Raw genomic sequence first — 13,641 nt, forward strand, 5'->3', positions numbered from 1 at the left:
TGTGAGCGGTATTGGTCTCACTCTGGCAAAGGGAGTTCAGAGGGCATCAACTGTCTGCCCTGCGACGAGGAGAGAGGTACGGAAAGAGTAGGAGAAGGTGATAGAGGAGGAGGTTGGCTCAGTATTGAAGGCTCCTGTTGGTTTGTTTGTGTGCGTGCGTGTGTGTGTGTGTGTGTTAACTGTTGCTCTGTGTCCAGGAGGAGCAGGGGGCCAAAGTGAAGGCCGAGAAGATCCGAGTGGCCCTGGAGAAGATCAAGGAGGCGCAAGTCAAAAAGGTAAGGTTCTGACCTAAACCCAAGTGCAACCGGATACCGTGTTGTTCAGTACGTCAGTACGACAGTACGTCCTGTCCGTTCCCACTGTGATACATAGTTCCAGAAGATCCTCTCCATATCTGCTTCAGATTCACTGTGTGAACTAACTTCATTCAGAGAGATGCTAAGAAAAATAGGTCATTGCGGTGTTTGAGTGCCTGTGCCTGTTTGTTTGTGTGTGGTGTGCATTCATGCCCGTGTCTGAGAGGGAGAGCGAGAGACAATCAGACATTTTGCACTGGCATCTGTAAGACTCCTTGTCCTTTTGGGTTGATATAAACAAGTCTTGTTTTTCGTGAACAACTGGAGTCCTTTTGCACTCTGTTCCAGTCAGTGAATTGGTTCTGTGAGCCACACCAGGCACCGGTTTCAGACCATCGGGCCATTTCACCAGTGTGGGTGAGCTTGAATGAAGTGCAACTGCTCTGAATGAAATGGCTCCATTGAACACAGTGATGTGCTCTTATTCTCCCAGTACATTATGGAGAGAGTAGACCCACCATTTCGGTCCATACTGACTGATGTAAGCCAGCTTCTAGATTAAATTGATCCATTTCAGGAGACAAATACACAAGATATTAGCATGCAAAGATTGTGCCCTCTTCAAAAATGTTGGCGTGTAACGTCACTGTAGAAACACGCTGAATCGAAGATGGCCGCTCTTTCATCCTTTTCTCCCCTTTTATCGTCCTCTCGCTCTCTCTCACTGTACGTTAAATGTGTAGGACACAGAAAAATATGACATTTTGTGAATGTTGTTTTTGAACTGTGTGTGTGTTGTTGAATTTGCTCTTACCGTGTTGCAATATAAAATGCAGCAAAGATTGACCGTTGCATTGAAACCGATTCCACCTCCACTTTGCTAGAGGCTAGGATTGTTTTTTAGGAGGGCAGGATTTGGACTCGTATGATTTTAGAATGGGAGGATTTGGGGGGGGGTCTATTCAAGCGGCCCTAATCGAACCCTATTGACTATATAGTGCACTACGTTTGACCAAAAGTGGTACACACTGTATAGGGAATAGGGTGCCGTTTGGGACTACACCCACGACTGTTGATGTAGGTCAAACTCAATGGATGCCCATGTCTCGGACACAGCCGCTTTCTGGCTACAGTTTGGTTTAGAGATCTATTTGATTGGCTCTGCTAACTTAGTGATTTGATGTTCCAGTCCCTGTGGGAGAGGATTACTGAGCACTTCCATGGATGCTGGCTGTGTTTTTCTCCCTACCATGTCACACACGCTCACAAGCACGTACACACACAACAACAAATGTTTTGTTGTCCCGTACACTGGATAGGGTGCAGCCAAATGTGTTGTTTTACAGCGTCAGCCATAGAATTAGGGCGGCCCTGGAGCAAATTAGGATTAATTGCCTTGCTCAAAGGCACATTGTCGGCTCTGGTATTTGAACCAGCAACCTTTTGGTTACTGGCCCACCACTCCAACCGCCTACACTCACACTGCTGGGGCTAGGGGAGCCCGGTTGTGACACAAGGGGGATTTTGTCGCAGTGGTATTAAGTCTCTCTGGGGTGCTTTCAAACCAGCGCTGGAGACCAGGACTGCAGCAGAACAGGGGCCTGAATTTGTTGAACATTGTTGAACATTGTTGTGTACGTTAGACATGTTTTCTAGATGGCAGCATGGAGACAGGACTAAGTTCAACTGAAGACCGTTTCAATCACATCCTCAATAGTTGTCCTTGGGGCACTGAAACATCCCTCTGAAATTGGTTTCATATCAACAATTATGTTATGAAGTAGCCTGGTCCCAGATCTGTTTATGCTCTTGCTAACCTCGTCCCCAGGCTCCAGTATCTGGTGCATAGAGCCTGGTAACACTGTGCCACAAAGTGGGACTTGAAAGGGATGCGATTTAAAGTCGAGGCAGGAGAGGGAGCGAGCCTGCTACGGCTGTATTAGATGGGACTTGAAAGGGGTGTGATTTAACCTCTCTGCGCACCGAACCCGTTAGCGGGATTAAATTCGACAACATACGGTGATCGCTACATAAATAGTCATATTAAACATTCATGAAAATACAAGTGTCTCACATGTTTCAAAAGCCTAGAATCTTGCTAATCCAACTGCGTTGTCAGATTTAAAAAAGGATTTACTGCGAAAGAATACGATGCGATTATCTGAGAACAAAGCCCCCATTAAAAAAAACTATTTCAGCCAGAACAGGCGTAACAACATCACAAATTGCAATAAAATAAATAGTTTACCATTTGACGATCTTCCTCTGTTTGCAATCCCAATGCTCATTGTTACACAATGAATGGTCTTTTGTTTGATAAAATCCATCTCATTCCATTTTCGACAATACATTCGATGAAAATACACACACTAAACGTGACTTTTCCAGTCATGTTTGGTTTCATTGCAATCAACTGGTTTGTTTGTAACACAACCAGAGGGAGCGAGCCTGTTACGGCTGTATTAGATGGGACTTGAAAGGGGTGTGATTTAAAGTCGAGGCGAGCCTGTTTGTTTGTGTTTGTAACACAACCAAACCTGGTGGGTCATTTCGCGGGACGTATTGACTGAAAGAAACTGATTAGAAGACAAGAAATGACATCATTGTGCACCAATGATACGACCTCTGTTTCGTTGATTGACTGTATTTTAACCCAATGACCACTGATCGTCTTGAAATCTAGCTGGGTAGATAGCCAATGAGCTGAGGTAAACGGCAATATGTAATGTTTGTGTTGGAAGACCAACCCATGTAGTAAACTCCGGCGTAAAGAGGGTCATTCGCCATTGAAGATTCATACCGGAAGGAGCCACGCATGTTGCGCACAGCATTGTTTTGGTAAAGTGCATCTTCAGCTGTTTATATATCAATCATTATGGCGACTAAGTCAGAGAAAGCTAAATCTAAGTCTAGATATACAGATGTACACACAATTTTAAAAGAAATTGATCTGGAAAGTGAGACAGAGATTGTTGGAGGACGATTCATTTAGCGATTCCCAAATGGAGGAATATTTTTTGAATGGAGAGGACATTGTTTTGGACTGGTAAGTAATTCTCATGCTAATGCCGTTGTTTGAAATTAATAATATAAAATATTATTTGTGATTTGTAAAGATTTTAGTAGCAATATATAAAAATGTAATGAAATGTGTGAAGTACACGTTGGCGATACATTGTGGGTGGGGGTATGTTTGTATGTATGTTTATGACCCATAGCCTATGTTTCTGTGTGTATATATACATATTGTGAATTAGAGGGAGCATGGCCCCACATGAAATAGCCTATTTGAGGCTGTTGAGGGGAGGGCAGGCCCATAACAATGGCCAAAGTTAAATGGAGACAGTAGATACAGCTGGTCTGTTGTAATATAATAAAGACAGTAGATCTAGCAGGTCTATAATAATATATACAACCTTATGTTCCCTGTACTCTATATATATATGTTTTATTATACCTGTTGATACAGGGCTCATATGTGAAACTATTCTAACTGAACATTTTCTTTCACAGTGACACTGACTCCAAATGGGAGCCCCCAGTGCCAAGGTGTCCATCCCCCCCTGAAGCTGGTTCATCATCCAGCTCCTGCCACAAGTGGTGTTCATCTGCCCAAATGTATTTCTGCAGGCATGGATGCGTCTCAGGGCCAAAAGAGCACAGCACGGAGGCGTCGCTGTGTTCTTTGCTAAATGAAGTCCCCCATCACCTGCAGCACATGCTTGGTGACCCTCTGCTTTACAGCAGAAAGAGACTGCTATGGCACCTGGCATCAGCAGCACAATATTGTGTAGAGGACTGAGGGTCTTCCAAATATTGAAAGTGTTATTTTGTAAATCTGTATATATATTTTCTTCATGTTTTTTCTCCATTTTGTTGGGGATAGAATAGAGTGTTAGAATACCATTTTGGTATTTTGTATATAGTTATTCCATTCAAAATGTATAACTTCACCAATTTGGCCACTTGGGTACATTTGGGCTACTTGTGTGGGAAACCTGGGTGACTTCATGATAAATGTAGCACACTCATTTTGGAAGTTATCATTCTGAAACGTTGCACAAGTACTGTTGCCCTTGAATGTTTGTTTTGCCTTGTTCATTTTAAAGATGATGATACAACAATAAAAATGAAAAAATGTGTTTTTTTTCATTGTATTATCTAAACCAGATTTATTGTGTTATATTCTCCTACATTAAATTCACATTTACACAAACTTCAGAGTTTTCTTTCAAATGAAACCAAGAATATCCATATCCTTGGTCCTGGGCCTGAGCTACAGGCAGTTAGATTTGGGTATGTCTTCGGGCGGAAATTGAAAAAAGTAGGGGGTAGCTGTAAGAGGTTAAAGTCGAGGTAGCCTGCTACGGCTGTATTAGATGGGACTTGAAAGGGGTGTGATCTAAAGTCGAGGTAGCCTGCTACGGCTGTATTAGATAGGACTTGAAAGGGGTGTGATTTAAAGTCTAGGCAGGAGAGGGGGCGAGCCTGTTATGGCTGTATTAGATGGGACTTTGATAAATGGCAAATCGCCAATTAAAATAAACCTATCACATTGACCATATTGTTTTGGGGGAAGCCCAATTTGATTCTGAGTCGGTGCATATAACGTTTTTGTGTGAACTATTTGTAAGATATGATTTTCCAAACTCACGTCCTTGTTTAAATCACTTCTGCTCCGTGCGCTCTGAAGTCCACAATGTAGGGGGGAGGTTTTAAGGGTTATGCTAGATGGTGATGGACAAATAGATCAGCCAATTAAAACCAGTGGTTGTTTAGTCCGCTCCTGCCATAGACTTCCAGTCAAGTCCCGTTTTGAGGCGCTGTAAAAACCTGACAGTTCAACCGAGAGGGAGCCAGCTGGTAGACGAGTTTAAGCCCTTGCTAACTTCATTGCTGTCATTCTCAAAGCCAAACATTCGTTATGACAAACATTTGGCATGATGGCACAAGCAGACTGGCACTCAGGCTAGTGAGAGAACTGTTCTATACGAAGTGCCTGACCGTTCTGCACCTCTTCTTCCTCCTCATCCCTCTTCGTCGTCATACTCCAGCTGGTGATCCGGGTGCACATGTCGGACGAGAGCTCCAAGACCATGATGGTGGATGAGAGACAGACTGTTAGACAGGTGCTGGACAGCCTGCTGGACAAGTCCCACTGTGGCTACAGCCCCGACTGGTCACTGGTGGAGACCATCAACGAGCTGCAAATGGGTATGTGTATACTGGCAACGAAGCTGGGAATATACTGGGAGGAGTGAGATATTGAGGAGATACAGGGTTATACTGGGGGAGATATTGAGGATGATACTGGGAATATACTGGGGTTGAGGGAGATATTGAGGGAGATACAGGGTTGTACTGTGGGAGAGGGAGATATTGAGGATGATACTGGGAATATACTGGGGTTGAGGGAGATATTGAGGATGATACTGGGGTTGAGGGAGATATTGAGGAGATACAGGGTTATACTGGGGGAGAGGGAGATATTGATGATGATACTGGGAATATACTGGGGTTGAGGGAGATATTGAGGAGATACAGGGTTATACTGGGGGAGAGGGAGATATTGAGGATGATACTGGGGGAGAGGGAGATATTGAGGAGATATAGGGTTATACTGGGGGAGAGGGAGATAATGAGGAGATATAGGGTTATAATGGGGGAGAGGGAGATATTGAGGATGATACTGGGGGAGAGGGAGATATTGAGGAGATATAGGGTTATACTGGGGGAGAGGGAGATATTGAGGAGATATAGGGTTATAATGGGGGAGAGGGAGATATTGAGGAGATACAGGGTTATACTGGGGGAGAGGGAGATATTGAGGAGATACAGGGTTATACTGGGGGAGAGGGAGATATTGAGGAGATACAGGGTTATACTAGGGTTATACTAGAGGAAGCACTCGTGGTAGGTGCAGGCAGCGTGGTTATTTAGGCTGCTAGAGGAAGCACTCGTGGTAGGTACAGGCTACATGGTTATTTAGGCTGCTAGAGGAAGCACTCGTGGTAGGTCAGGCAGCGTGGTTATTTAGGCTGCTAGAGGAAGCACTCGTGGTAGGTACAGGCTACATGGTTATTTAGGCTGCTAGAGGAAGCACTCGTGGTAGGTGCAGGCAGCGTGGTTATTTAGGCTGCTAGAGGAAGCACTTGTGGTAGGTGCAGGCATCATGGTTATTTAGGCTGCTAGAGGAAGCACTCGTGGTAGGTACAGGCTATATGGTTATTTAGGCTGCTAGAGGAAGCACTCGTGGTAGGTGCAGGCAGCGTGGTTATTTAGGCTGCTAGAGGAAGCACTCATGGTAGGTGCAGGCATCATGGTTATTTAGGCTGCTAGAGGAAGCACTCATGGTAGGTGCAGGCATCATGGTTATTTAGGCTGCTAGAGGAAGCACTCGTGGTAGGTGCAGGCTACATGGTTATTTAGGCTGCTAGAGGAAGCACTCGTGGTCGGTGCAGGCAGCGTGGTTATTTAGGCTGCTAGAGGAAGCACTCGCGATTGGTGCAGGCAGCGTGGTTATTTAGGCTGCTAGAGGAAGCACTCATGGTCGGTGCAGGCATCGTGGTTATTTAGGCTGCTAGAGGAAGCACTCGTGGTCGGTGCAGGCATCATGGTTATTTAGGCTGCTAGAGGAAGCACTCGTGGTAGGGGCAGGCATCATGGTTATTTAGGCTGCTAGAGGAAGCACTCGTGGTAGGTGCAGGCATCATGGTTATTTAGGCTGCTAGAGGAGGCACTCGTGGTAGGGGCAGGCATCGTGGTTATTTAGGCTGCTAGAGGAGGCACTCGTGGTCGGTGCAGGCTACATGGTTATTTAGGCTGCTAGAGGAAGCACTCGTGGTAGGGGCAGGCATCATGGTTATTTAGGCTGCTAGAGGAAGCACTCGTGGTAGGTGCAGGCATCATGGTTATTTAGGCTGCTAGAGGAAGCACTCGTGGTAGGTGCAGGCTACATGGTTATTTAGGCTGCTAGAGGAAGCACTCGTGGTAGGTACAGGCTACATGGTTATTTAGGCTGCTAGAGGAAGCACTCGTGGTAGGTCAGGCAGCGTGGTTATTTAGGCTGCTAGAGGAAGCACTCGTGGTAGGTACAGGCTACATGGTTATTTAGGCTGCTAGAGGAAGCACTCGTGGTAGGTGCAGGCATCATGGTTATTTAGGCTGCTAGAGGAAGCACTTGTGGTAGGTGCAGGCATCATGGTTATTTAGGCTGCTAGAGGAAGCACTCGTGGTAGGTACAGGCTATATGGTTATTTAGGCTGCTAGAGGAAGCACTCGTGGTAGGTGCAGGCAGCGTGGTTATTTAGGCTGCTAGAGGAAGCACTCATGGTAGGTGCAGGCATCATGGTTATTTAGGCTGCTAGAGGAAGCACTCATGGTAGGGGCAGGCATCATGGTTATTTAGGCTGCTAGAGGAAGCACTCGTGGTAGGTGCAGGCTACATGGTTATTTAGGCTGCTAGAGGAAGCACTCGTGGTCGGTGCAGGCAGCGTGGTTATTTAGGCTGCTAGAGGAAGCACTCGCGATTGGTGCAGGCAGCGTGGTTATTTAGGCTGCTAGAGGAAGCACTCATGGTCGGTGCAGGCAGCGTGGTTATTTAGGCTGCTAGAGGAAGCACTCGTGGTCGGTGCAGGCATCATGGTTATTTAGGCTGCTAGAGGAAGCACTCGTGGTAGGGGCAGGCATCATGGTTATTTAGGCTGCTAGAGGAAGCACTCGTGGTAGGTGCAGGCATCATGGTTATTTAGGCTGCTAGAGGAGGCACTCGTGGTAGGGGCAGGCATCGTGGTTATTTAGGCTGCTAGAGGAGGCACTCGTGGTCGGTGCAGGCTACATGGTTATTTAGGCTGCTAGAGGAAGCACTCGTGGTAGGGGCAGGCATCATGGTTATTTAGGCTGCTAGAGGAAGCACTCGTGGTAGGTGCAGGCATCATCGTTATTTAGGCTGCTAGAGGAAGCACTCGTGGTAGGTGCAGGCTACATGGTTATTTAGGCTGCTAGAGGAAGCACTCGTGGTAGGTGCAGGCATCATGGTTATTTAGGTGCAGGCATCATGGTTATTTAGGCTGCTAGAGGAAGCACTCGTGGTAGGTGCAGGCATCATGGTTATTTAGGCTGCTAGAGGAAGCACTCGTGGTAGGTGCAGGCATCATGGTTATTTAGGCTGCTAGAGGAAGCACTCGTGGTAGGTGCAGGCATCATGGTTATTTAGGCTGCTAGAGGAAGCACTCGTGGTAGGTGCAGGCATCATGGTTATTTAGGCTGCTAGAGGAAGCACTCGTGGTAGGGGCAGGCATCATGGTTATTTAGGCTGCTAGAGGAAGCACTCGTGGTAGGGGCAGGCATCATGGTTATTTAGGCTGCTAGAGGAAGCACTCGTGGTAGGGGCAGGCTACATGGTTATTTAGGCTGCTAGAGGAAGCACTCGTGGTAGGGGCAGGCATCATGGTTATTTAGGCTGCTAGAGGAAGCACTCGTGGTAGGTGCAGGCTACATGGTTATTTAGGCTGCTAGAGGAAGCACTCGTGGTCGGTGCAGGCATCATGGTTATTTAGGCTGCTAGAGGAGGCACTCGTGGTAGGTGCAGGCTACATGGTTATTTAGGCTGCTAGAGGAAGCACTCGTGGTAGGGGCAGGCATCATGGTTATTTAGGCTGCTAGAGGAAGCACTCGTGGTAGGTGCAGGCTACATGGTTATTTAGGCTGCTAGAGGAGGCACTCGTGGTAGGGGCAGGCATCATGGTTATTTAGGCTGCTAGAGGAGGCACTCGTGGTAGGGGCAGGCATCATGGTTATTTAGGCTGCTAGAGGAGGCACTCGTGGTAGGGGCAGGCATCATGGTTATTTAGGCTGCTAGAGGAGGCACTCGTGGTAGGGGCAGGCATCATGGTTATTTAGGCTGCTAGAGGAAGCACTCGTGGTAGGTGCAGGCTACATGGTTATTTAGGCTGCTAGAGGAGGCACTCGTGGTAGGGGCAGGCATCATGGTTATTTAGGCTGCTAGAGGAAGCACTCGTGGTAGGGGCAGGCATCATGGTTATTTAGGCTGCTAGAGGAAGCACTCGTGGTAGGGGCAGGCATCATGGTTATTTAGGCTGCTAGAGGAAGCACTCGTGGTAGGTGCAGGCTACATGGTTATTTAGGGTGTGTCACACATGGCACCCTTTTCCTTCTATAGTGCACTACCTTTTACCAGGGATTGAACCATGTTTCACACACACTCCCTCTCTCTCTCTGTCCTCAGAGCGGATCTTTGAGGACCATGAGAACTTGGTGGAGAACCTACTGAATTGGACCAGAGACAGCCATAACAAACTGATGTTCATCGAGCGCATCGAGAAATATGCCCTCTTCAAGAACCCCCAGGTAAGACCTTGGAACTAGAAAAACCCCTTCCAATGTGTTGTGTGTACACTACTCACACAGCTTTAGTGTAGAGTACACACACACACATTTCTTATGCATGCTAAGGGCCCTTGAGAGTGCGTGTGTTTAAGAAGTAGGTTGTGACTGAATAATGCATCGGACATGAGAAGGCTAGGTGAGAAGGCTAGGCGAGAAGGCTAGGCGAGCCAGCTCGTCTGGAGGAGTGTGTGATCTCCTGTTTTCAACTGGTGTCTATTTCTCCTTTGCTTTCCTCTGTTTCTCTTTCTTCTTCTCTCTATTTTCCCCACTTACTTACAGAACTACTTGTTGGGGAGGAAGGAGACTTCTGAAATGGCCGATAGGAATAAAGAGGCCCTACTAGAGGTGAGACAGACACACATACATGCGCGCAGACACACGGTCTCTCCTCCACACACATCTCTCTCGCGCTCTTTAGATTACACTAATAACAACGATGTGTTTGTGCAGGAGTGTTTCTGTGGCAGCTCAGTGTCAGTACCAGAAATAGAGGGAATCCTCTGGCTGAAGGATGATGGGAAGAAGTCGTGGAAGAAGCGATACTTCCTGCTGCGTGCATCAGGAATCTACTACGTGCCGAAAGGCAAAGCTAAGGTTAGCCACCCACTGAATACGCCAATCGACTGCTGATGTAAAAAGGGCTTTATAAAATACATTTGATTGATTGATTGTGTGTGTGTGTGTGTGTGTGTGTGTGTGTGTGTGTGTGTGTGTGTGTGTGTGTGTGTGTGTGTGTGTGTGTGTGTGTGTGTGTGTGTGTGTGTGTATTGGGTTCACATGTTCATGAGAAACAGATCCACCCAATCTCTCTGGTATTTCCTGTTTCTGGATATGATGACACAGGACTCCACAGGGATCGACCGAGCATGTGCCTCTTCTCTATTGCATCATGGGTCATTGGTTACTCCTGGAGACCAATATTTCTCAACATCAAATCAAAGTTTTTGTTTGTCACGTGCGCCGAATACAACAGGTGTTTACAGTGAAATGCTTACTTACAGGCTCTAACCAATAGTGCGGATAAAAAGTGTGTGTGTGAGTAAAGAAATAAAACAACAGTAAAAAGACATTTTGAAAAAGGAGTAGCAAGGCTATATACAGACTAGAGGTTGACCGATTATGATTTTTCAATGCCGATACCGATTATTGGAGGACCAAAAAAGCCGATACCGATTAATTGGCCGATTTATAATATATATATTTTTTTTTGTAATAATGACAATTACAACAATACTGAATTAACACTTACTTTAACTTAATATAATACATCAATAAAATCAATTTAGCCTCAAGTAGATAATGAAACATGTTCAATTTGGTTTAAATAATGCAAAAACAAAGTGTTGGAGAAGAAAGTAAAAGTGCAATATGTGCTCTGTAAGAAAGCTAACGTTTCAGTTCCTTACTCAGAACATGAGAACATATGAAAGCTGGTGGTTCCTTCTAACATGAGTCTTCAATATTCCCAGGTAAGAAGTTTTATGTTGTAGTTATTATAAGAATATTTCCCTCTATACCATTTGTATTTCATTAACCTTTGACTATTGGATGTTCTTATAGGCACTTTAGTATTGCCTGTGTAACAGTATAGCTTCCGTCCCTCTCCTCGCTCCTCCCTGGGCTCGAACCAGCAACAACAGCCACAACATCGAAGCAGCATTACCCATGCAGAGCAAGGGAAACAACCACCCCAAGGCTCAGAGCGAGTGAAGTTTGAAACGCTATTAGCGCGCACTAACTAGCCAGCCATTTCACTTCGGTTACACCAGCCTCATCTCGGGAGTTGATAGGTTTGAAGTCATAAACAGCGCAATGCTTGACGCACAGCGAAGAGCTGCTGGCAAAACGCACGAAAGTGCTGTTTGTATGAATGTTTACTCGCCTGCTTCTGCCTACCACCGCTCAGTCAGATACTTAGATACTTGTATGCTTGTATGCTCATTCAGATTATATGCAACACAGGACACGCTAGATAATATCTAGTAATATCATCAACCATGTGTAGTTAACTAGTGATTATGATTGATTGTTTTTTCTAAGTAAGTTTAATGCTAGCTAGCAACTTACCTTGGCTTACTGCATTTGCGTAACAGGCAGTCTCCTTGTGGAGTGCAACGAGAGAGAGGCAGGTCATTATTGCGTTGGACTAGCTAACTGTAAGGTTGCAAGATTGGATCCCCCGAGCTGATAATGTGAAAATCTGTCGTTCTGCCCCCGAACAAGGCAGTTAACCCACCGTTCCTAGGCCGTCATTGAAAATAAGAATGTGTTTTTAACTGACTTGCCTAGTTAAATAAAGATTAAATAAAGGTCTAAAATAATAAATAATAATTGGCAAATCGGCGCCCAAAAATACTGATTTCCGATTGTTATGAAAACTTGAAATGAGCACAAATTTATCGGCCATTCCGATTAATCAGTCGACCTCTAATACAGACACCGGTTAGTCAGGCTTATTGTATGTATGTACATGTGGGTAAAGTGACTATGCACATATGATGAGTAGCAGTAGCGTAAAAGAGGGGTTGGCGGGTGGTGGGACACAATGCAGATAGTCCGGGTAACCATTTGGTTACCTGTTCAGGAGTCTTATGGCTTGGGGGTAAAAACTGTTGAGAAGCTTTTTTATTCTAGACTTGGCACTCCGGTACCGCTTGCCATGCGGTAGTAGAGAGAACCGTCTATGGCTGGGGTCTTTGACAATTTTTAGGGCCTTCCTTTGACACCGCCTGGTGTAGAGGTCCTGGATGGCAGGCAGCTTTGCCCCAGTGATGTACTGGGCCTTACGCACTACCCTCTGAAGTGCCTTGTGGTCGGAGGCTGAGCAATTGCCGTACCAGGCAGTGATGCAACCGGTCAGGATGCTCTCGATGTTGCAGCTGTAGAACCTTTTGAGGATCTCAGGACCCATGCCAAATTTTTTTAGTTTCCTGAGGAGGAATAGGCTTTGTCGTGCCCTCTTCACGACAGTCTTGGTGTGTTTGGACCATCCTAGTTTGTTGTTGATGTGGACACCAAGGGATTTTAAGCTCTCAACCTGCTCCATTTTCAGCCCCGTCGACGAGAATGGGGTCGTGCTCGGTGCTCCTTTTCCTGTAGTCCACAATCATCTCCTTAGTTTTGGTTATGTTGAGGGATAGGTTGTTATTCTGGCACCACCCGGCCAGGTCTCTGGCCTCCTCCCTATAGGCTGTCTTGTCGTTGTCGGTGTTCAGGCCTACTGTTGTGTCGTCAGCAAACTTAATGATGGTGTTGGAGTCGTGCCTGGCCATGCAGTCGTGGGTGAACGGGGAGTACAGGAGGGGACTGAGCATGCACCCCTTGGGAGCTCCAGTGTTGAGGATCAGCGTGGCAGATGTGTTGCTACCTACCCTCACCACCTGGGGGCAGCCCGTCAGGAAGTCCAGGACCCAGTTGCAGAGGGGGGTGTTTAGTTCCTTAGCTTAGTGATGAGATTTGAGGGTACTATGGTGTTGAACGCTGAGCTGTAGTCGATGAATAGCATTCTCACATAGGTGTTCCTTTTGTCCAGGTGGGAAAGGGCCGTGTGGAGTGCAATAGAGATTGCATCATCTGTGGATCTGTTTGGGCGGTATGCAAATTGGAGTGTGTCTAGGGTTTCTGGGATAATGGTGTTCATGTGAGCCATTACCAGCCTTTTCAAAGCACTTCATAGCTACAGATGTGAGTGCTACAGGTCTGTAGTCATTTAGGCAGGTTGCCTTTGTGTTCTTGGGCACAGGGACTAGGGTGGTCTGATTGAAGCATGTTGGTATTACAGACTCAATCAGGGACATGTTGAAAATGTCAGTGAAGACACCTGCCAGTTGGTCAGGATATGCCCGGAGCACACGTCCTGGTAATCCGTCTGGCCCCGCAGCCTTGTGTATGTTGACCTGTTTAAAGGTCTTACTCACATCGGCTACGGAGAGCGTGA

At 46.3% G+C, this 13,641-nt stretch overlaps 1 protein-coding gene across 1 annotated transcript in view; it reads left to right on the forward strand.

Annotated features, from left to right (window-relative positions):
- The window catches only part of LOC124007721 (ras-associated and pleckstrin homology domains-containing protein 1-like), an 84,580-nt gene that overhangs the window by 60,209 nt on the left and 10,730 nt on the right, over positions 1–13,641 (forward strand). Inside the window, 5 exon segments of the mRNA XM_046318446.1 lie at positions 198–275; positions 5,351–5,510; positions 9,544–9,665; positions 9,984–10,049; positions 10,155–10,298. Coding sequence (XP_046174402.1) covers positions 198–275; positions 5,351–5,510; positions 9,544–9,665; positions 9,984–10,049; positions 10,155–10,298 — 570 coding nt within the window.

Source organism: Oncorhynchus gorbuscha, linkage group LG21, assembly GCF_021184085.1.
Source record: "Oncorhynchus gorbuscha isolate QuinsamMale2020 ecotype Even-year linkage group LG21, OgorEven_v1.0, whole genome shotgun sequence".
In the NCBI taxonomy this organism is placed as follows: domain Eukaryota; kingdom Metazoa; phylum Chordata; class Actinopteri; order Salmoniformes; family Salmonidae; genus Oncorhynchus; species Oncorhynchus gorbuscha.